Genomic DNA, 22,377 nt, shown 5'->3' with positions numbered 1-22,377 from the left:
GGCCTATCTCCCCTTAACCTCCTTGCTGTACTACTAAATAAGGTATGTTGTGGTTACTTTAGATGTAATGCTTTCATATTTATATTTACATGTCTTGTATATACCCAAATCTTTGTTCATTCCAAACTGTAAAAGTTTAAGTTGAATAAACAATATATCAATTTCATGGACTTTGTAGGACTGCTCGTATGGTCAGACTGATACAATTTCATACGGATACTTGCATTCCTATGACCTACCAGAGAATATATGAGACCAGCAAATCTTTTTTGGCCCAATTTTACAAAATCTTTTATTATCACTTGCGCCGTCCGGCTAGCAAAACATCTTACCGTAGTTTAGCTTTATATTTGTGCGCGGAAGTTGGTTCTTCATGGTGAGAATGATATTGACTTGTGGAGTTTTTTTCGCTCTATTTTTGAGTACCAGAATCACTCCTGTTGAAGCCGTCGCTGTGCCAAAAACTGACTTTATAAAGTTGCGTTTCCATTCTACTTTTCTGGCGCCATCTATCTTGACTATGCTAACTGCTTTGCACTTACTGCGAGAAGTCACAGGTAGCGCATCGTCCACCAAAGGAAACAATCCGACAGGAAAGAAACGTGGATGCCGGGCAGGGAAAAATGAAAGAAGAAGGCGTACGGGTGTGCTATTTCGGTACTAGAGACAAGCCGTGACTATTGTCCTTCGCCAAAACAAGTGTTATAGCGAAACCTGGTGAAAATCAAGATATCCAGAACACCTAAAATACCGAGTCTGAAGAGATTTGACGAAACCCCCGTGTGCCCCATCCAGGACAGCCCGCCTGTTCTTAAGCCCGAACGTCCTTTAGCTAAACGTAAGTTGCCAAGTATACTTGTGTGTAACGCTAGATCTTTGAACAACAAAACTGATGCACTTGAAGTTATTGCCAGGCAGAACAACGCCTCAATAATAATAATAAGTGAATGTTGGGACACTTCTGACGATTCGGAGCGCATCTAAGGTTACGCAAGCTACTTTAATACGCGTCACGATCGTGGCTTGAATCGTCGAGGAGGAGGCGTTGTTGCCAAGGCGTTGTTTATGTTCATAATGACCTACCCTCAAAGCTGTCAAGTAAGCCTATTGACTCTGACCACGAAATATTATGGACCGAATTCAAACCTGCACGTTTATCAAAAAGATTTTCAAGTTTAATTGTTGCTATCCTAAAAGCGCTAAAAACAGGAAAGATTTGATTGAACACATTCAGTTTTTCGTAGAGAAAATGAGCCGCAAGCATGTCTCCTGGCTTTATTATTGCCGGAGACTTCAATCAAACTAATAGGTAATGGGTTTCAAATATTTTAGATTTGCGACAAGCCGTTACAATACCTACCCATCAAATTGGCAGCACAGTTGACTTGATTTTTACAAACTTGATAGACTTTTATTACGCACCGAGTCCCTAGGACCCCTTGTGAATTCTGATCACTTTATCATCATCTGGGAAGCCAGTTCGGCAATTCCGAAGCCAAAACGAGTCAAATATACAGTGCGACCACTTACTGAGGACTCGATATCTACATTTGGTCGCTGGATCGGTAATTATCAGTTTGAGGACATTTTCTCTGATCAGGATATTAATATCAAAGTCAATAAGCTGAATACTCTGCTTCAGGAGCAGTTTCAGACTTGTTTCCCCGTAAAAGTCATTACTGTGAGTGACACTGATAAACCGTGAATAACCAATGATCTAAAGAATTTAATAAAACCCGTTGTCGCCTTCATATCGTTGGTGATACCGTAGCTTCAGCCAAGTTGCGTAATCATATTGTTAAACTGAACAAGCGCGCCAAGAGGCAGTATGTGAGGGATAAAATACTCCTTTACTCACAATACACCCCCACAAATGGCATTCCTCAGTAAAGAGACTTACCGGTAAGACAACACTGAGAGATTTAAGGCTGTACAAAGAGGACGGTACCTTAACCTCAGCTAATGAAGTCAATTCTTTTTTTGCTGACATTTGTACCACATTTCCATCAATCACCAAGTCAGAAATTGGTACTATCATTGCTGGTGCAGAGATTGATGACGTATTTGAAATCTCTGAATTCACTCTTTATAAGGAACTCCTAAGACTGAAAGCGAACTGTGCGGGCTATCCAGGTGAACTTCCAGTAAAGCTGTTACGCGAATTTGCCATTTTTCTTGCTAAGCCACTCTCTTCTATAATCAACCAATGTTTCCGTCAGCAAGTATTTCCTAGTGCTTGGAAAAGAGCAAATGTCCGCGTTATTCCAAAAGTAAGATGTCCAAAATCTTGTGATCAACTCCGGCCTATATCAATAACTCCGAACCTTTCTAAAGTGGCAGAAACGTCTATTTACTGAAAATTTATGTCACAGGTTTCTGCACATCTAGACCCGTATCAGTATGGATGCTTAAGAAGCAGCAGCACAACTGTTTATTTAGTACAGATGTACCATCTCATTGTCGAGTGGCTCGACCGAGGAAGTGCTATAGTCGGCCTACTCCTCGTAGACTACCGAAAGGCTTTTGATCTTATTCGCCATTCCGTTGCTATCACAAATCTACGCACCATGGGTGCGCAAAAACATATTCTCTTTTTAGTGATCAATTTTTTACAAGCACGCTATCAGTGCGTTTACACTTTTTTCCCAGGAGATATCAACTCCGAATGGGTTGAGCTTACATGCGGAGCTCCACAAAGTACTAAGCTCGCTAGTCTACTGTTTTTGTCAGTGATAAATTTCATCCTTTCCAGCTATGAGGAAAGATTTAAGAATGTAGACGACTTGTCAGTCCTACCGAAGTACATTGTTGAGAAGTCTGAGGCTGTTCCCCAATTCTGTAACGAAATAATCAACAACTTTAAATATGAATGTACTGCGAACAGCCTCCAAATCAACAAAGGAAAGACTAAAATCCTTCGCTTTAATCCCCTGAAGAGAGACTTTGTGTGCCATCCTCCTCCTTATCCTAGTGAATCTTCGGCAGTAGTGCTTGGTGTCAAGTTTAGCATCGAATGCTCTCTCAGCCTTCATGTCGATACAATTATCAAAAAGGCAGATAGTGCGATGCGGACACTTATACTAATGCGTCGATTTGGTTTCCCAGTGACACAACTAAGGATAGCTTATCTCACTTACATTCGACCAATTTTAGAGTATGCATGTCCCGTATGGGGCCCACAAGTCAATGACACTGTTTACCTAAGTGACCAGCTTGAGTCAATACAAAAAAGAGCAGTCAAGGTAATATTGTGCGATGCTTTTACCGAATATAAGTTTGCATAATCATAAGTTAGCATTTTTTCAAAGTTGCGCACTTTTTTACAAAAAAAAGTCAAAAATAAATGAAAAGGAAAACTGTAAATGTAGATAAGTATCAATATATAACTAGGCCCCCACCCCTATTTTTTCCCAAAATCGTCAGATCAAAATTATGATATACCTATTTTGTTCATTTTTGAAAGACCCCAATGATTATGCCTTTGGATGTAACATGACCCTCTCCCCCCACACAGACCCAGGGGAAAGGTCTTTAAGTTATAAATTTCCCCATTGTTTACACATAGCATTTGCTATTGGGAAGTATGTATGCATTTTTGTATGTGGGGGATGAACTTTATGAAGTGTTTTTTTCACGGGGAAACGTTTCTTGAGGAGGGAAGTTTTCAGGGGGTGACCTTGTCAGGAGAAATTATACACTGGGGAAATTTGCCAGAATCCCTAAAAAAAAAATCCTTTATTATGTCTTGCTTTCTTTTTTCGCCTCAATTTTACGCTTGGAGTTGTTAAGGGTAATTGTCAGTGGTAAAATTTCACTGGGATTGAATTGTCTAGAGAATAATTCTGTGGGAAGGGGGATTTCTGTGCGGTGATAGGGTCACATTTCTTGGCATTATTTAAGAAACGATCAGAAAATAAATAAAAAATAAGTTTTTTCGATTAAAAGTAAGGAGCAATATTAAGATATAAACCAACATAAATTATTACGTCTATAAAGGAATTTTCTCCTTTTTCAACACGTAGCTTTTTATGCTAAAATTTGAATTTTGTCCCAATTATTTAAGAACGACTCCTGAAATACAAAAGTTGTTTAAATAAAACAATAAGATTTTTTTAAACTGCTAAGAAACTTTAACATAAAGAGTAAGATGTAAAAATGGGGGTAAATCTTTTCATATACGAAATAAAATCTAGTTTCAATGTTGCTCTTTACTATTAGTTGAAATAACTTGTTTTTTAACTCTATTTTCAGAGGAAAGAAAAGTTCTAAGTATCCAAATGCCCTATAATAATCGAGAAAACTCATTTTGTGAAAAAACTCTCAATGTAGACAAATCTTGCTGTCCTTTTTTTCTGATTTTTCAAAAGAAAAACAAAGTTTGAGCGGCTTTTTCTTATTTCTTTTTTCGTTCCTTTTTCGCGCTATGAGCAAAGACTACGCAAAAAAACGAAAATAAAGTACTCTGTGGGACAAATTACCATTTTATACAGTGAAGACCATTGACGTTTTTGCAGGTTTTAAAGGCGGAAGGGGCTAGAAAGTTGACAAGAGCGGAAGCGCTGCGCAAAACGTAGAATCAGTACTACCTAAGTAAAATCAATACTGATTGTTTGTAATTGATAGACAGCATTAGCGTCGACTTTTCATGTCGGAAAATTTAAAGATTCGGAAAACAGCGCGGATTCGACAAAATTTTCAATTTAAAAAGCTTGTTGGTGCCAGCGCTAGCGACGCAAAGCGTCACAAGCGGCCAATTTTTGGAAAATGACATTTTTTATGTTAAAGTGACGCTGATTTGCCACCCAAGATCGCACCATGAAACCCTGCCGAGTGGCAACACTGTGACGAATTGCACGAAATAACAGAATTAATGCTCTGGTAAAGGTTAGTAGGCTGTAGACATTGACAAAGTCTATCTTTATCCCTATTTCTAATCGATGTTACGTTTGGAAACAGTTTAGAGTTACTACTATTTTGAAGGAACGGTAAAATTCTAGTTGATTGACTTCTTGCTATCTCAGAAAGGGTTTAGGTTAGGAAAATGAAACTTTCAGGGATGGGTCTACAGACTAAAGTATGTCCCGGGAAGGTATTTTAAAGTACCCACCTCCACTCCTTCTCCCTCTAGTGGGCCCTGACCTTTGATGACCTTTAAAAACATGTGTGTTATAAAAGTGAAACCTTGCAAATTAGATCTTCTGCTTAATTGAAGTACAACAAAATTGTTTTCAGCTTCATAACTTTGCTCAATTCCATTTTATAAGGTTTTAAAGATATGCAAATACATTTCCTAAATTTTGAAAAAAAAAACATTGATATGGCTCAAAATAACAGGAATCTGCATTTTCCAAACTAAAGGTAGAGAAAAAGCAACTAGTAACTGAAAAGTAAGGTAAAATGTTGTTTTGTCAAAATTTCAATAGGTATAGACCTGTCATGTAGGCATATTTCAGGGCCCTCTAGAGAGAGAAGGAGTGCGGGTGGGTACTTTAAAATACCTTCCCGGGACATACTTTAGCCTGTAGACCCATTCCTGAAAGTTTCATTTTCCTAACTTAAACCCTTTCTGAGATAGCAAGAAGTCAATTAACTAGAATTTTACCAAAGGAACATTTTAACAAAATAGGTTATGGAGCAGTTTAAATTACATACCAAGGAGTAAAGTGAACATAGCCTACCACTCAACACCTTTTTTATGTTCTTTCCAAATATAATAATCTCTTTACTCTTAAATCAATATTAATCCCATTATAAATGTATAAGTAGTCCACCACATATGAAGACATGTTAAGAAACAAATATTGCTTCATAGTGTGCACAATAATCCTAGTCAACAATTTTGCAGTGGGAGAACCTTTATCTTGACTTTTTTCCTGGTTTTTGTAAGAGTTTCATGAATTTCTTAGAATCTATATATTTACAGAATATATACCCACCACCCTCCTAATGTGCAAATATATAGCCTACCTAGGATTGCATTCTGAATCTAAATATAGCCATCATTTCATCACAAATGAACTTAACTCCCACCCCATGCTGTGCAAATAGCTTATATATCCTAATTTAGATATATTTTGGATTTGATTTGGATATATAGCATATCTGGTAAATCCATACATATTCACATAGGCCTAATTTAGCCAAGAAAAACATGAATACATCATTTGAAACCTTTTCAAGCTTCTTTGAAATATACAGCTTATTGAAAAGTGCAAAAATAATCATCAAAATTTGTTCTTTATTTGAAGTATTTACCTTATAAGTATAGGCTAGGCTGTTTATGTCAAGGGCACTGGCAAGCATAGGTGCTGGTAAGGGGGGTCAGGGGGGACCATTGCCCCCTGAAAATTTAGGACCATAAAGTAATTATGAGGAAACCAAAGAAAAAAGAGCAGAATAGGTAAAAACCATGGAAAAAATGTGTGTTGCCCCATTGTTGGCTGCCTGGCAATAGATTTCAACCCTTGACAAGGAAGATTTAAGTTCTGCTTTGACTGAGTGACCCCTTTCCAATTTTCCACAAACATGTTTCTATCTGATTTGATTAGAGAAACACATGCACACAAAATTAGTTTCTAGTACTTGTTTTTTATTCAGAACACACTTGATAAGTAAAGTTAGATTTTTTTCATGAAACAAACTGCAATTCAGGTACATTTAAGTTAAATATTTGGCACTTTTTCATTATTCAATTCATTCAATTCAGAACACTTAGAAAAGAATTTTACTGAGAAAATCTGGTTTCATAGCCACAAAGACAAAACTCAATTTAGTTTGCTATGCATATTGGTAGAAGTTAGTGACAGCAGTAAAGGCAGAAGGAAGACCTCATTTTAATGTGATTCTGAACAACGTTTCTGTATTCTGGGTACAAGATTCTAAGGTGTAATATTACAATTTTTATGATAAAGTACCATATTTTCATCATATTTTGTTTTATTTCATTAGCTTTATCAAAGTTTGGGCTATATATTTGCACATTAGTGGGGGTGGTGGGGTGCATTATATCAAATACCTTACTTAACCTAACCACCTCTATATATAAAATATTTAATTAAAATGTACCTGATTTGCAGTTTGTTTCACAAAAGAACCTAACATCACTTATTGAGTATGTTATAACATTTTTGTTTGTTTTTTATTGCCAAAGTTTTTCAACATTCCCCATTTCAACACTTTTTTTTAACATAAAATTTTCATTGCAGTACCAAAACATCAAAGTGATATTTTTTCAACTTTAAAGTTTCAAGGGTGAAAATATCCTTTAGCATTCCCTGAAATTTGTCAAATTTAGATGCAGTAGCATTTACAAGCAGTCACAGTTACCATTGCAAGTTGTCAAAGCTAAAAGTAGTCACAGTTGTCTTAAAGTCCTGTGTTTGAAGCAAAGAAGCAGCTTAGTAGCTCAGTGGCTTAGTCAGCTTAGTGGCTCTGTTGCTGAGAACCTTATGAAACATGCAATCCTCTGAGTGCTTCAAGAGACAAGTTTGGAAACTTGTCACACTATGGTAAATTGGGTACACAAGTACCCAATTTCTTCATAGTAATGAATGGTAAATAAATAACAGTCCTTGTCAATAATGAAAGTGTAAATGCCTAACTATTGATAACATTCAATCAAAGAATCAGCTTTTTATAGTGATTGTAAATATGTATTTGTTTATTAGTAATTAGTGTAGTTATTAGTACACAAAAAGTTCATATAATTATAAAATCACAAGGAAAACAACTTAATAAGGGACAATTTTGGTAAAAATATACAGTCAATTTTTTGCTTCCATTGCAAGAGTACCCATGAGTTGATATATGAAGCCACTATAACCAGTAATATTTCTCCTGGACAGAATGTTGGGAAATTTTGTATTTTCCCCTGAACAGATACATTTTTTTTTGTATTTTATTATCTTTTTTTTTCCTGGAGTGACTGTATTTATCTAGTTGTCACTTTGAATACAGTTATTAAGTATAGTATTTACAGTGTAAGGCGTCAAATATAGTGGTTTTTGGTATTCAAAAATAAGTGCAATCCTCTGAGTGCTTCAAGAGACAAGTTTGGAAACTTGTCACACTATGGAAAATTGGGTACACAAGTACCCAATTTCTTCATAGTAATGAATGGTAAATAAATAACAATCCTTGTCAATAATAAAAGTGTAAATGCCTAACTATTGATAACATTCAATCAAAGAATCAGCTTTTTATGGTGATTCTAAATATGTATTTGTTTATTAGTAATTAGTGTAGTTATTAGTACACAAAAAGTTTATATAATTATAAAAATCACAAGGAAAAAAACTTAATAAGGGACAGTTTTGGTAAAAATATGCTGTCAATTTTTGCTTCCATTGCAAGAGTACCCATGAGTTGATATATAAAGCCACTATAACCAGTGATATTTCTCCTGGACATAATGCTGGGAAATTTTGTATTTTCCCCTGAACAGATGCATTTTTTTTCGGGGGGGGGGGGGGAGGTTATTATCTCTTTTTTTTCCAGGAGTGACTGTATTTATCTAGTTGTCACTTTGAAAAAGATTTAATTTTTTACAGTTATTAAGTATAGTATTTACAGTATAAGGTGTCAAATATATTGGTTTTTGGTATTCAAAATTAGATTAAAAATATGGAATTCAAAATTTGTATTTGATTTTCTTGATTTTAGTTTTAATATTTTCCTGTGAACAAACTACTTTGATAATGTATTACTTTTTATAAACAATTGAGTCTAAAGGCACTCAATATTTTGGTGTTTGATAACCAGGTTTAAAACTGTCAATATTGTTAAAAAATATCCACCCAATGCTTTGGCATTGTTCAACAGAACTACATGCTGGGAGTTAATGTCTTAGTTTTTACAAGTAGGCTATTGTTTTTTGTATTTTTTTAAATTAATTTATTTTTCATTTTCATTCCATTGCCTTTAGAAAAATATTTGTCTCTAAGCTTCATTAAGTAAAAAAATAAACACGTTTTTTCAACTGAAAGTAAGGAGTAGCATTAAAAATTTAAATGAACAGTAATTATTACATATATGAAGATTAAATTATTATATAATCCTCATATGTATATAATATATGGGGACATATACTACTCTTCACACTGCAGTTTTAAGCACTTTAAAAAGTTAGTAATTGTTCTAGTTAAACAATCCTTGTGTTTCAAGAGTCATTTTTAAAGAATTGGGACAAAATCTAAACTTTAGTGTAAGGAGCAAGGTGTTGAGGAGGGAGCAACCCCCTTGTTTACATAATAATTTCTGTTTATTTTAAGTATTAGTGTTGCTCCTTACTTTTAGTTGAAAAAACTTATTTTGTATAAATTTTATTTCTGATATTTTTTTTAAATAATGCCAGGATACCTGGCTCCACCTCAACAGAAAAACCCCCTCCCCACAGAAATATCCTCTGGGCAATTCAATCCTGGTGAAAATTTACCCTGGACACTTACCTTTAGCATCTCTGTACCAAAAAGTGAATTTTTAAAAAGAAAGCAAGACATATAAAGAAATTTCATATAGGAATTCTGGCAACCCCCTGGAAACCTCCCTCTCCATGAAAAATTCTCCCTGTGCAAAATCCTTCCAGCAGAAAATTTGTCATCCCCTCCCTACCCAAAAAATGTATGCATACTTCCCAATAGCAAATCAAATAATGGATAAATTTGATAACCTAAAAACCTTTCCCCAGGGGATGTAGGGGGTTATTTTATCTCTAAAGACATGGTTATTGGGCCTTTCAGTTTTGCTGAAGAAAAAAGCTATCTCAAAATTTTGTTCAGACAATTTTGTGAAAAAAGGGGTGTGAGAGGGGGCCCAGTTGCCTTCGAATTGTTTGGTTACTTAAAAAGGGCACTAGTACTTTTCATTCCCATTATAATGAACCCTCTCTCAAAGTTTCAGGTCCACTGGGTTGATAGGACCACCCCTGAAAAAAAAAACAACAACAAAGAAACAAATAAACACACATCCATGATCTTTCTTCTGGTAAAAATTACAAAATTCCACATTATTGCAGATGTGAGCTTGAACCTCTAAACTAGAGTTCTTTGATGCATTGAATCTGATAGTGGGATTTGCATTGAGATTCTATTGCTTGGAGGGGGTCTTTCCCACTTTTTTGAAAATCAGACAAACTTTCTCAGGCTTGTAACTTCTTGATGGGTAAGATAAACTTAATGAAAATCATACATTTGGAATCAGCATAATAAGCCAGTTCTTTTGATATATCTATTGGCATCAAAATTCTTTTCATAAAAGTTTCAATTACTATTGAGCCAGGTTGCTCCTTGGAGTTCATTACCACAAACTGTTTGATTACCCATCAAAATCCAAGCAGAGATCATTGAAATATTAATCATTTTTTTCTGTATTACCTTAAGTATTGTATTCATAAAACTTTGCAGTTTCATGCAGTGTAATGAAACAAATAGAAAAAGTTTTTCAACTAAAGTAAGGAGCAAGTTTAAAACTTAAAACAAATATAAATTACTCTCTAAGGAGACGGCCCCCTTCTCAACACCTTGCTCATTAAACAAAAGTTTTTTAGTGCTTTGAAAAATCTTATCTTTCCAAATGCAAATTTCCTTTAAAATTTGAAAAGAGCCAAACTTCACAATAAAGAGTAAGGAGCTAAGGAGGAGACAGCCTCCTTCATATAAAGAATAATCTGTTTAAATAGCTTTGAAATCTGTTCCTTGCTTTCATTTGAAAAGCTCTTTTTTTTATTTAATTTCTGATTATTTTCCAAATCATACCCAGGCCTAACCAAGATATAAATTGAAGTACCAGTCCCTTAAATCCCTGGTTAATTGCTTTTTAAATGTGTAAACAATATTTGTATGTTGATGAGTACCATACTATGTTCAAATTTCCAATTTCAATTTTGGATAAAACTTGAATATACTTAAAAAATTAATGGTGAATAGTAACTTTGGTAAAAGGTGCTTGTTAATATTACTACTCGAGAATTTTGGTTGGATGAAAAGGAGTATTATTGTTTGTATGGATGGAAATTCTCTGATACTTTTCTGAAACCATCACAACCTCTACAATAGGATTTTCTTATTGATAAATACATTGCATGTATTTCCTTCAATTTATTAAAGTACTTCATATAAATAGAAAAAAAATAACATCATTTAATATTGCTGAAAACTAAGTTTCTAGCAGTATTTGTCATCCCCAAGAAGTTTACTGATGGGGTGATGATGACCTGCCTTGCCTTTTCCACCTCTGTGCTGATAGATATGGAAATATAACATTTTAGCTGTATAGAGAAATAATTTAATTAATATGTACTCCCACCCTACCTCTTTCAATATTTATCTGAAACCTCATAAAGAGTAAGGAGTTTGTCCATTAAAATGTACTTTTTTAGGAATCTACCCTACCCCACCTAAACAATTACCCCCCCCCTCTGCCTCATTATGGCTAATATGCAATTAAAGATTACCAAACATAGCATAATTTCATGACAAATAAAGTGAATCAACTTGGTTGAATCCAGTTTTACCACCATGTGACATTACTTCTTTTGCAACTGGGAAGCCTAAAATATAGTTATTGATACTTTTAAATCAATTACCTCATCAGAATTTTAAATTGATTGCAAATTTGTCCTCTTTGGGGTAAAGTCATAGTTTGTTGCCCTGACATAAAAAGAAAACAAGACTTTCCCCTGGCGCAATCTGTATAGTCACTTGAAAAAGAGCTTTAAATTTATGTTTGAATGAGCTCTCTCCCAATTATCTTGGACCTTCGGTTTGATACAATCACCCCCTCAAAAAAAAAAGCATGCGTCAATTATGTTTTTTCTGGAAAAAAAGCAAAATTCTACATTTTGTAAATTGGAGCTTGAAACCTCTATGGTAGGGTTCTCTGATATGACGAATCTAATAAAGGGATCGTCAATAAGATCGCTTGCTTTTTTGGGGTTGTTTCCCCTTTTTTTGAAAATCAGGCAAATTTTCTCAGGTTTTTGGTTTTGGGTGAGTAACAATAAATTGAAAGAACTTTATGTATTTAGAATCAACATAAAATGCCAATGCTGCCAGTGTAGCAATTGTCATGAGAATTCTATTTTTAGTTTTGGTGAATATTGGTCTGAGTCACTTTTTACTTCCTGTTTTTAATCACAAAGTGTTTGATAATTCTCCTTTGGTGAAAAATTTTTTGAACCTGTTCATTTTATTAAGTTGAATAGGACAATAAAAAGAAAGAGGGCTAATTTGACAGCTGGATAGTAAGTTTAAACTTTTTTTTTTTGCTATAATATTTTTTCAATGTCTGAATATATAAGGGATTTAAGTTCAAGGGGGAGAATCATCCTGTTATGAAAAAAGTACATTTTACATGGCTGTTATACAATCAAAACATGGAATGCAGGCATGCCTGCAAAAATGCAGACAGGATGATTTTTGAGCATCCCTACTACTTCTGTAAACTATTGTAAGGCATAGAAAATTGCATAAAGACAAATCTACATCTGTTATAATTTATGGAAGCAACAAATCTTTCTGTAATTTGATTTTTTTTTTTAATTAAATTCATAATAATTAAATATATTATTGATGAAATAAACTGATCCCTTTACCAGGAATCTTAGTCGTTTAAAATTTACTGTATTTTGTTTCATTTTGCATACAATTTAATTGCTCTTTTTAATTTAAGAGTATTACCTAAACTTTCCTATTTTTTTTGTTTGTCCCTTTAGTTGACTATTGAAATATCAATAGAATCGTTTTTCCTTCTGATTTGAAAAACATAACTTGTCTTTCTTAATTTTACATATTCTGACTACTTTATATTTGTTCAATAGCAAATGGATATGTTGCCCAGTTTATTTTTGAAATCCTTGACTATATTTGGGCTTTATATTCATTTGGCTTTGCTTTTTCTGCTAACAGAAAAGTTTCAGCACGTCATTTTATATAGGTACTTTAATAATATGATTCATTGAAATCTTATTGTTTACAGAACTTGAAAAACACCATGATTTGCTTTTTAGAATGTATTGCTATGTTATATTGATGCATATTCCATTTCTCAAATTATATAGACAAGATTAATTAATTAATCAAGATCAATTAATTAATAGATGAAAGAATCTGATGCATGTTCCAATATGCATCACTATCCTTAACTGTATTGATACATCCCAACATGTAAACCAGATTAATTTTCCAATGTTGTAAACAAGAAGGGATTTGGATCAAAATGGAAAGAAAGATAAACCTAATTTATAGAAAGTTACTCCATATTATTGGGCTGTCAATTGCTTCTACTAAAACTGAATTTCTCATTTTATTTTCATCACACTCCCAATTCAAAAATTCGGCATGACCCTTCAACAATTTCTACTTCTATGTCTCTTACATACCTTGGACGTAAATTGGGAACGTGGATTCGAGTTATGGTCACTAATGATCAATGTGTTGAGAGAGAAGTCAAGAAATTCCTATGAATTTCTCTCTTAGTAAGTTAGAAAGAGTTTAGAAAGTTATTGGGAACCTGGATTCGAGATTCGAGTTATGGTCACTAATGATCAATGTGTTGAGAGAGAAGTCAAGAAATTCTTATGGATTTCTCCCTTAGAAAGTAGAGAAAGTACTAACTTTCTCTAAGAAAGTTACTACATATTATTGGGCTGTCAATTGCTTCTACTAAAACTGAGTTTCTCGTTTTTATTGTCATCACCCTCCCAATTCAAAAATTTGGCATGGCCCTTCAACAATTTCTACCTCCCTGTCTCTTAATATCTCGGACGTAAATTGGGAACCTGGATTCGAGTTATGGTCACTAATGGTCAATGTGTTGAGAGAGAATTCAAGAAATTCTTATGGATTTCTCTCTGAAGCTAATGGCCAATTTGATAAGAAAACGCATGGTCAGCTATATAACTCGTTTTTTGCATCCTGTATGTTGTTTATGATACTCTTTTGGAAAATTTTCTCTGTCTCTGATAAAAAGAAAATCCGATTGTTGTTCTTTAGGCTCTGCAAGTATTGTCTTAGTGTCCCCATCTGGACGCGTAATAAGTAGATTTCCTGACGGTATGGTGTTTTGAGATTTGTCAAGTGATGGATGAACTGTCAAGTAGATTTGCCGTCAGCTGCAAAAGAATTATCGATTTTCCTCTGATCTGTCTTCTGTCAAGTGCCTAGTGTTGCATCAGGGTTCTTGCCAGGGCTAATGGCCAATTTGCCAGAACCCTTGGTTTAGCTGTATAACAAGTTTTTTGTACCACCTGTGTTGTTTATGACACCCTTTCGGGAATTTTTCTCTACCTCTGACAAAAAGCAAACCCTAATGTTATTATTTAGATTCTGTAGCTGCTGCAACAGAATTGTCGATTTCCTACTGGTGTGTCTTCCATCAAATGCCTATTGTCATGAGCTGTAAAGTCTTGTAGTATTTGAGCCTTGTTCAATGAGTGTTCAAAAGTTAAATTGTCAATTGGTGTGCGTTTTTTTGTCCTCCTTAGTGCGTTTGTCATATATAGATGGTAACAATAAATTATTGTTATTATAAAGCAAAAATATTGTTAGTTGTGTTTTCTTTTAGTTTCGTATATAGCCTAGGGTTAAATCTGACCTCATTAGAAAAAACATTGGGCAAAAGGTTAAACAGAGGGGGATAAATTTTATTTTAAGGAAGCTCTAAACAATTATGAAAACTACTTTAAAACAATCATAAATGGTTATTTATCTCATTTTGAAAAATGAATTACTTGACTGTACCCCCCCTCCCCCCCCCTGAAGTAGCATTTTGTACTCCTGTTGCATAAAAAAAAAAAATACTCTGTAAAAAAATTACTGATTTTGTGGGTTTACTATTTATTTCCCTATATCTTAGAAAAGCAATTTATTTCCTTAAATTTGGTTTGAATGTAGGATTTGAAAACACTTTTCCAACAATTTGAGTTAAGGTTTAGGGCAATAATGCTTTTTTCAATTTGAACCTTATTTTTCCAAATTCTTTAGAATCCTGTAAATCCAGATTTAGCCAAGTTAGGATGCTCAAAGTACTTTTCTTGCCCCTTGCTTGTACTTTAGATCTATTTCTGAAAAGTATCACCTTATTACCACAAAGTGTCTAATTTCATCAAAGGCTTAGTGCTCTTTTGAAGGCGTGGTACAGAGGTAGATAATTTTGAAGATCATCCTAGCAAATTATTTAGGCTCCAATTTCGGAGTCCTAGCAAGTCCAGTCCTAGGTTGGGATACAGCCCTAGACTGTATGCTTAAGTTTGCTGATTACATGGCTTGGTGATTTTATTTTTATCTACAATTGATTTGTGTTCCCATTAAAAAACCAACGAAATCTGCAAAGTTTTGTATATAGTCTACTGCTACATCCAGACATGAGAGGGGGGAGGAGGAAGAATGTAGTTACAATTACTAGCATATCCAATTACTGCAGCTTCCAAACCCATAAGTTTAGTAAAATTCAAATACCACCAATAGTTTCACTCTGGAAAAAGAGTGAAAGTAGTAGTTTTCCACCAATGGAATTTTTTTTTTTAAATAGTAGTATAGCCAAAGCTTTCTTTGAAAGTCCATGTGACCCTGTAAATAATATAAAGCTTGCAACCCAAAAACTTAGTAACAATGTGGAATAAAATAACAGGAAAGCTAGACTTAACAGTCATTACAATAGATCTTCTTAATAAAATAGTCATATAATTCAAAAGATGAATTTAATGGTGACGATTATATTGTTTATAGTATAGTTAAAATCAATACACTAAAAGCCATCGAAAAGTCTATAGACAAGAATAAAGAAAGAAACAGGAAAGCGAGGCTTTACACTCGTAAGAATAAACCTTCTTACTCTAAGTCATAATTATTTGTCAGTCAAAATTGTTGTTATTAAATTACCATGGATCTTTAGTGAGAAATGAAGCAACAATGTTAAAAAGAACCTTTAAAACATCTAATAGAACTATAAAAAATATAAAAGAATCTCTATAAAAATATATTAAAATATAATAAAAAGAACCTTTATAATAAAAAGAACCTTTAAAACAGAACCTCTGACTAAATGTCAAAAAGAAAAAGACAGAGTAGTGCATAAAAAGGTTGAGAAACTAAATAAACAATTGTAAAAACAAGGAGAAAAAAATACTATCAAGGAAATTCCCCTGAAAAGAGGAATTTCAGTCATGCACCAGTCTTCAATGCAAATTGTCACTTGCTTTGTTATCAGACACTGATAACAAAGCAAGAAGGACATCTTTGAAGCATATTTTACCAGGAAAAAAGCTTTTTCCTTACTATAACAATTATTGTTTGAACACTTCTTTTTGGTAGTTGTCAGTCCAAAATTACTGTAGGTGTTTTTATGAAGTTATTTAAGTTTTTTTTTCTGTTCATTTTGGTTCTATAATAAATGCAAATGTAGCCTTTGTCACAGTAAGGGTAATATGCAGTAGTGAAGAGTCCTATACTCTCCATTGAAATTTTTTGACACATATATAAAACCACACATGATTCATGACCCCGCCTTCGCGCACGCGCAACGACAAATATTTCCGAGGGAAGACCAAGTAGCAACTGAAACTATGGCTCTGAAGTATATGCTCAAGAGTCTAATTACGTGTGATGAAATAAATGTCATGTTTGGATAAAGATTTCGCTAATGGTATATGCTGTGGCGTACGCAAGTGGCAATGACTTGCTACTATTGCTTACTTTCTCCTTTCTTTTTTGTTAAATTTAAGCACAGTATAATCCTTTATTTATTCTTTTGTTAACTATCCCAGTATTTCTTACGCTATTTTATTTGATGTAGATTTTTTTTTCTTTCATCCTAAGTTGTCCTTTCCTTTTCCTATCCTTTCCTTTTATGTAAGGTTATCCTCCGCACTACCTATTCCTGATGGACCCAGGACATCCCTGCTTGAGTTAGATATTTATGGTATTGTAGTAGTGTTACTACTGCTAACTACTCTTTGAAGAATCAAGCTGTACTGAGAGACGGTACAGTCTTTTAATGGGGAGGGGGGCTGCAGAGTGGAACCTGTCCCCTAGATTTTGGAAAATATCTTTTTGAGGTATTCTCATTGCAAAAATACTACTACAGATATCTCCCTTAGATACTAGAAAATACATCTCCCCCCTCTCCTTCCTGGAATTTCGTCAACTGACGCTAATTCTGTTTAAGTTTGTTCCTTCAATCTATTCCCACCCATTTGGGGACAAGTTTTTTTTTTCGTCCCCAGGAGGATGTCCACAAAGTTTGATTTTCTTCAGTCTATTATACTTCATCCATAAAAATTACCTAGCCCTCTCAGCCTTTCTTTCATATGTCTTAGAAAGTGGGATTGGTCTATTTTGTAATGTTGTAGTATATTCCGAAATTATTGGCAGTTTGACTGAAAATGGTTTTAAGTTGTTTGTATTTTCCTTCTTTTTTAATTTAGCTAAAGACAGAGGATTACTCATCATTTACTGTTAACAGGGTTCCGTGGTATTTGACTAGTGCTGGCTATAATTTGGCATAAAGAAGCAACACTATAGAAGGCTGGAGTACAAAAAAAGAGGAATTGAAGTTCTATTACCCAATCCTAAGCAAAAAACTGACTAATATTTCAATTAGACTGACCTGAAATGGGGAAAAAGAATTATAAACAGAAGAAAGAGCTTCCCAGTTCTGTAGATAACTTGGATGAAGAGTATATTGAAGCAGATGATCTCATTTTTAACAGCAAATTCGAAAAAACAGCATATGAAAGAGATGAAGAAGTACTAAAACAGGCAAGTACTCAAAGATGTAATTAGATGATAATTATAATAATTAGATAATTATAGATCTAATTATAATATTATTAGATCTAATTATTATAATTTAAAAAAATATTAAATTATCGTTAAATTATTAATAAATTATTAGTAAATTAAAATATAATTAAATTATTAGATATAATTATTATAATTAGATCTAATTATGATAATTAGATAAGGATTACGTGAAAAATATTACTTTTAGCTTGGGCCAAAGAATATATGTAACTTATGAAGTGATGCCAGTGCTGACAAAAAACAACAAGAACGCCACCTAGTATTCAGCAACATTTGGTATTTTTTCAAGCTTTCTAATCGTTTTTCTGTTAAGAACTGAGATCAGGCACTTGTGTCCGTCCCAATTTTACCAGTTACGCTAATTAAATTAATTATTCTTATTACACTGAAAAATTCCAAGTGCTAGATGGTGTTGGTGTTTTTTTATCACTAGCGCCAGTTCCCATTCTTGTAAGTTAACCGTCCTCTTTGGTTTGGGCTTTAAAGTACCAAAGACATCAATTTAAAAATAGCTCACCTCCTGGCCCATTTTTGGTCTATTCATACTTGAAAACTACCATTTTCTAAGATTTTTCCTTTTTGGTTATTTCAAAATGATGTTATTTCAAATGCCAGGTGCTAGATGGCATTGCTGATACTAGATAACAAAAAGAAGAACAAAACCTAGTTTAAATCATTTGAGGCAGTAACTTTTGCCATTGCAGGTAGCAAATGAGGTAGCAACATTTTATGTACCAATCGGTTCGATCTTACTACAAAAACAAGTTCGAAGAATTGTTTACTAATAAACAAACAAACAAAAATCAGTTTTTCAAGGTAATAAAAAGTTGTGTGGTAAGAGTCATAACTAGCTTTAACTTCAACTTACCTGAACTGCAATTAATCTTAACTGTTTCCTTGCTTCCATTGTCAAGAGCTTTCCAGCATTGTCTTACCAGTTACCAACAGATGATTTCCCCCCTTCTTTTCCCTCTTTCTTTCCGTCTGAAATCGAGAGAAGAATCGGGAAACTAAGAAAAATAATTGTTGGCTCTTTGGATATCCCTTGGGCTTTTATGAGTGATTTATGTGATTTCCTTTCAAAGCCCTTGTCTGTCCTTTCTAAAGAAATTACTGGGTCTGAACATTTTCCACAAAAATGGAACCAGGGTTTCATAACCCCTCTAAAAAAGAAAGGCAGAAAGCCTGGTTTTGAAGGTTTTTGTCCTGTTTCTCTCAGTACTGTATTCTCAAAATTGTATGAAGGGTTCCTTGCAGATTGGCTAAAAGGAAAGATCCTACCTCTTACTGACCAAAGGCAATTGGGATAACTCTCGAAAAGCCTAATTGCTGGCTAGATTCAACTTCCATTGACCTTGTTAACCACAACATATTAGTTGAGAAACTTGTCACTGAGTTTAAACAGTGAGTTAAACAGTTAATTTTTTTCATAGGTCAAATATGGCAAATATCGTCCGATTGATTCTGACAAAGAAACAGAAATTTTGGGTGTTGCTGATACTAGTGATGAAGATGACTTGCCACAGAAAACCAAGAAGAAGAAGAAGAAGAAGGGAATCAAAATGCAAACCCCTGCCAAAGATAGTGACATGGACAGTGACATAGCAGACAACGCCAGTGATGGAATGCCTGATAGCCGGGCTTGGGGCAAAAAGAGATCCACCTATTACTCAGCAGATTATGTTGATGAAGATTGGGGTGGGATGGATGGATCTGATGCTGAAGCCGCTGAGCTAGAGGAGCAGGAAGCGCGCGAAATTCAAAAAAGGATGGCTGAAACCCTTGATGATGCCGACTTTGGACTTGAATTTTTTCAAACAGATGAATTGGTTAAGAAAGTAGAGAAGGAAGTGAAAAGTATTGTCACAAAAGATATTGAAAAATTGAGTTCTAAAGAAAAGCTTGACTTGGTTAAAAAGGAGTCACCTGAGCTTTTAGGACTTATCGAAGAGTATAAATCTCAAATCCATATCCTGAAAGAGGAAATTCAACCTATAATGAAAGCTATTAAGGAGGGCTTATTGCCTATATCATCCGGCGCGGAATTTGTGAAACTAAAATTTAGGCTGCTAATGAGCTTTTGTACTAATTTAAGCTTTTATTTTGTTTTAAAAAGTAACAGAGTCCCTGTCAAAAATCATCCAGTCATGAAAAGGCTAGTTCAGTACAAATCACTTTTGAAGCAGTTAGCTCCAGTTGAAGAAAAACTTAGAACTGATTTAGACGCAATCCTAAAATCGCTCAAAACCGGAGAGAAGGTTAAAATAAAACCGAAAATGGTGAACAAGAAGACACTAAAAATATTGTCAGCACTTAGTGAAGAACCAGCTAAAGAAATAAAAAATAGTCAAAAGAAAAATTCGGAACTGACTGCAGACGAAGTTGCCGCAGTTGAGCTGTACAATGCTATAAAATCAAAGAAAAAGGTTGAGATGAACTCCTCTGAAGAAGAACAAGAACTTGACGGCACAAAAAGTGAAGATGACGTTGAAAATCAAGAGGAAGAGTATACCGATGAAGAGACTGGAAAGAGAGCAATTACGTATCAAATTGCGAAAAACAAGGGTCTCATGCCTGCGAGAAGCAAAGAACAGAGAAACCCGCGTGTTAAACACAGAAATAAGTTCAGAAAGGCCACTATTAGGAGAAAGGGTGCTGTTAGACAGGTTAGGAGTGAAGTTAGCAGATACGGCGGAGAGATATCTGGTATTAAGGCAACTGTTGTCAAGAGTGTTAAGTTTAAATAATAAAATTTGCGTTTCATATGTGCTTTGTTTTTGGAACCATCAGCAAATATTTTTGCAGAGGAAGAGTTAACAAGTGGAGTGTACAAACCTTCTACTATAGCTTCCTGTGTGTGTGTGTGTTAGTTTGTATAGTACCTGTATACAGGTAGGATGGGGCAAATTACCTTCAAGGTTAGACCAAAGGCCCCCTGAGGACAGGAAAAGATAGCCCTAAAACGAACCTTTTTACAGTCCTCGGCTCCCTCCGCCGTTTAGGATCCCTCTGATAACTTCCCCCCCTTTGCAGAACTTATGACACTGGTAAAATTTTATAATGTGTAAACATGAATTTATTTTGGGAAGCTCTCCAAGGCTTTTTTTTTTTTGCATCGAATTTAAGATTAGAGATGTGTCTTAAATAGTAGCGATGTGACATGTCAGGGATGTTCTACTCAGTATGCTGAGTGGTTTTTTGACATGTAAACTGCAAAACATTCGGGGTGTATGATATTTTGGGTGCATAAACTAGTATAAGTATGACACGACATCTGTATATACAAATTTATTTGGGTGGTTATTTTAGGCCGAGTGCTTTCATTTACCATCAAAACCTCTAAAACTCGAGGTAAGCTATACCTAGTGTCAAGCCGACACGAAAATTTATTTTTGTGAGCCTCTTTAAGGCTTAGTACAAGCTATTGTGGCCATGGCGTGGAGACGCCCCCACCCATTTTTTCAGCCAGTCGGTAAAAAAAAGAAGAAATTATTGGGTAAAGCGGGCGGTTGGAAATATATGATGTAAAATTAGTTTAAGAATATCAGTCTAAGGTGATAAAAACAAAAAAAGAAGTAATTTTACTAGCAATATCACCCAAATCAGTCGGTAAAAATTTCCACCAGCTGGTAAAATGTATTAAAATATTAAATTTAAAAATGAACAGAAATTATTCCGTATAAGAAAGGGGCTGTTCCCTCTTAAACGCGCCACTCTTTACGCTAAAGTTTGACTCTTTCTCTCAAATATACATTTTGCAATTTTACGTTTTAATTATTCATGTACGGTGAGCCAAAATCAAAACCTGCATTAATTCAAAAATGTCCAGAAATTAAACAAAAACAAGTTTTTTCAACTGAAAGTAAGGAGCGACATTAAAACTTAAAACAAACAGAAATTATTCCGTATAAGAAAGGGGCTGTCCCATTTTCAACGGTCGCCCTTTACATTAAAGTCTTGAATTTCTTTAAAATACTTCTGATTCAAATTTGACGGCCCTTGTGTTTAAACAGTCTTTCTTAAAAAAATGTGACAAAAAGTCAAATAATACCATAATGATTGAGGGTTCCCCCCTTATATCTGGAATAATATTTGTTCGTTTTAAGTCTTAATGTTGCTCCTTACTTTCAGTAGAAAATCTATTTTTTTTTTTTATTTAATTTCTCACTGTTTTAAATAATACCAGGAAATTTCCTTCTCTCCTCTCGTGTAAAATTTCCCTTAAAAACTCCCAGGAAACCCCTGTCTATGGAAAATTCTTGCTGCGGAAAATCCCCCTCTCACTTAGAAAATAAACCGCCCCTCCCCAATTTCTTAAAAGTATCTTTCCAATAACGAATACTCTATGTGAACAATGGGGAAATTGTGAAGTTTACAGCCCTACCCCAGGGACTGTGGTGGTCATGTCGTCCTCATAGGCATAGTTATTAATCTTTTAAACATGCCAAATCAGGTGACTCTCAAAATTTTGATCGGTTGTCTTTGGGGAAAGGGGGTGTGGGATGGGGGCTAGTCCTCCGATCATTTTGGTGACTTCAAAGTGGCAATAGAACTATTGATTTCCGTTTGAATAAGCATT

The 22,377-nt window shown here is 34.5% G+C and overlaps 1 protein-coding gene and 1 long non-coding RNA gene across 3 annotated transcripts in view; both read left to right on the top strand.

Annotated features, from left to right (window-relative positions):
• LOC136032731 (uncharacterized) overlaps positions 1-22,377 on the top strand; it is a 306,662-nt gene that overhangs the window by 263,871 nt on the left and 20,414 nt on the right. The window lies entirely within an intron of this gene.
• On the top strand, positions 4,726-20,561 carry LOC136032721 (something about silencing protein 10-like). Of its 2 annotated transcripts, none has more exons than XM_065713033.1 (3): positions 4,726-4,884; positions 17,458-17,753; positions 19,232-20,561. In XM_065713033.1, exons 2-3 carry the CDS (start codon positions 17,607-17,609, stop codon positions 20,543-20,545), a joined length of 1,461 nt encoding a protein of 486 aa, XP_065569105.1. In that variant the 5' UTR covers positions 4,726-4,884; positions 17,458-17,606; the 3' UTR covers positions 20,546-20,561. The 2 variants fall into 2 exon arrangements, with proteins under 2 accessions (XP_065569105.1, XP_065569106.1); XM_065713034.1 differs by lacking the exon at positions 4,726-4,884 and adding an exon at positions 4,921-4,985.

This window comes from Artemia franciscana, chromosome 11, assembly GCF_032884065.1.
Source record: "Artemia franciscana chromosome 11, ASM3288406v1, whole genome shotgun sequence".
Lineage (NCBI taxonomy): Eukaryota > Metazoa > Arthropoda > Branchiopoda > Anostraca > Artemiidae > Artemia > Artemia franciscana.
Note: the sequence above shows the minus strand (reverse complement) of the source record. Positions and strands in the feature narration are given on the sequence as shown.

Coding starts and splice junctions, on each gene's coding strand:
- LOC136032721 (XM_065713033.1), top strand. CDS start 17,607: ATGGGGAAAAAGAATTATAAACAGAAGAAAGAGCTTCCCAGTTCTGTA. Junction 17,754..19,231: donor ATGAAGAAGTACTAAAACAG/GCAAGTACTCAA, acceptor TTTTTTTCATAG/GTCAAATATGGCAAATATCG.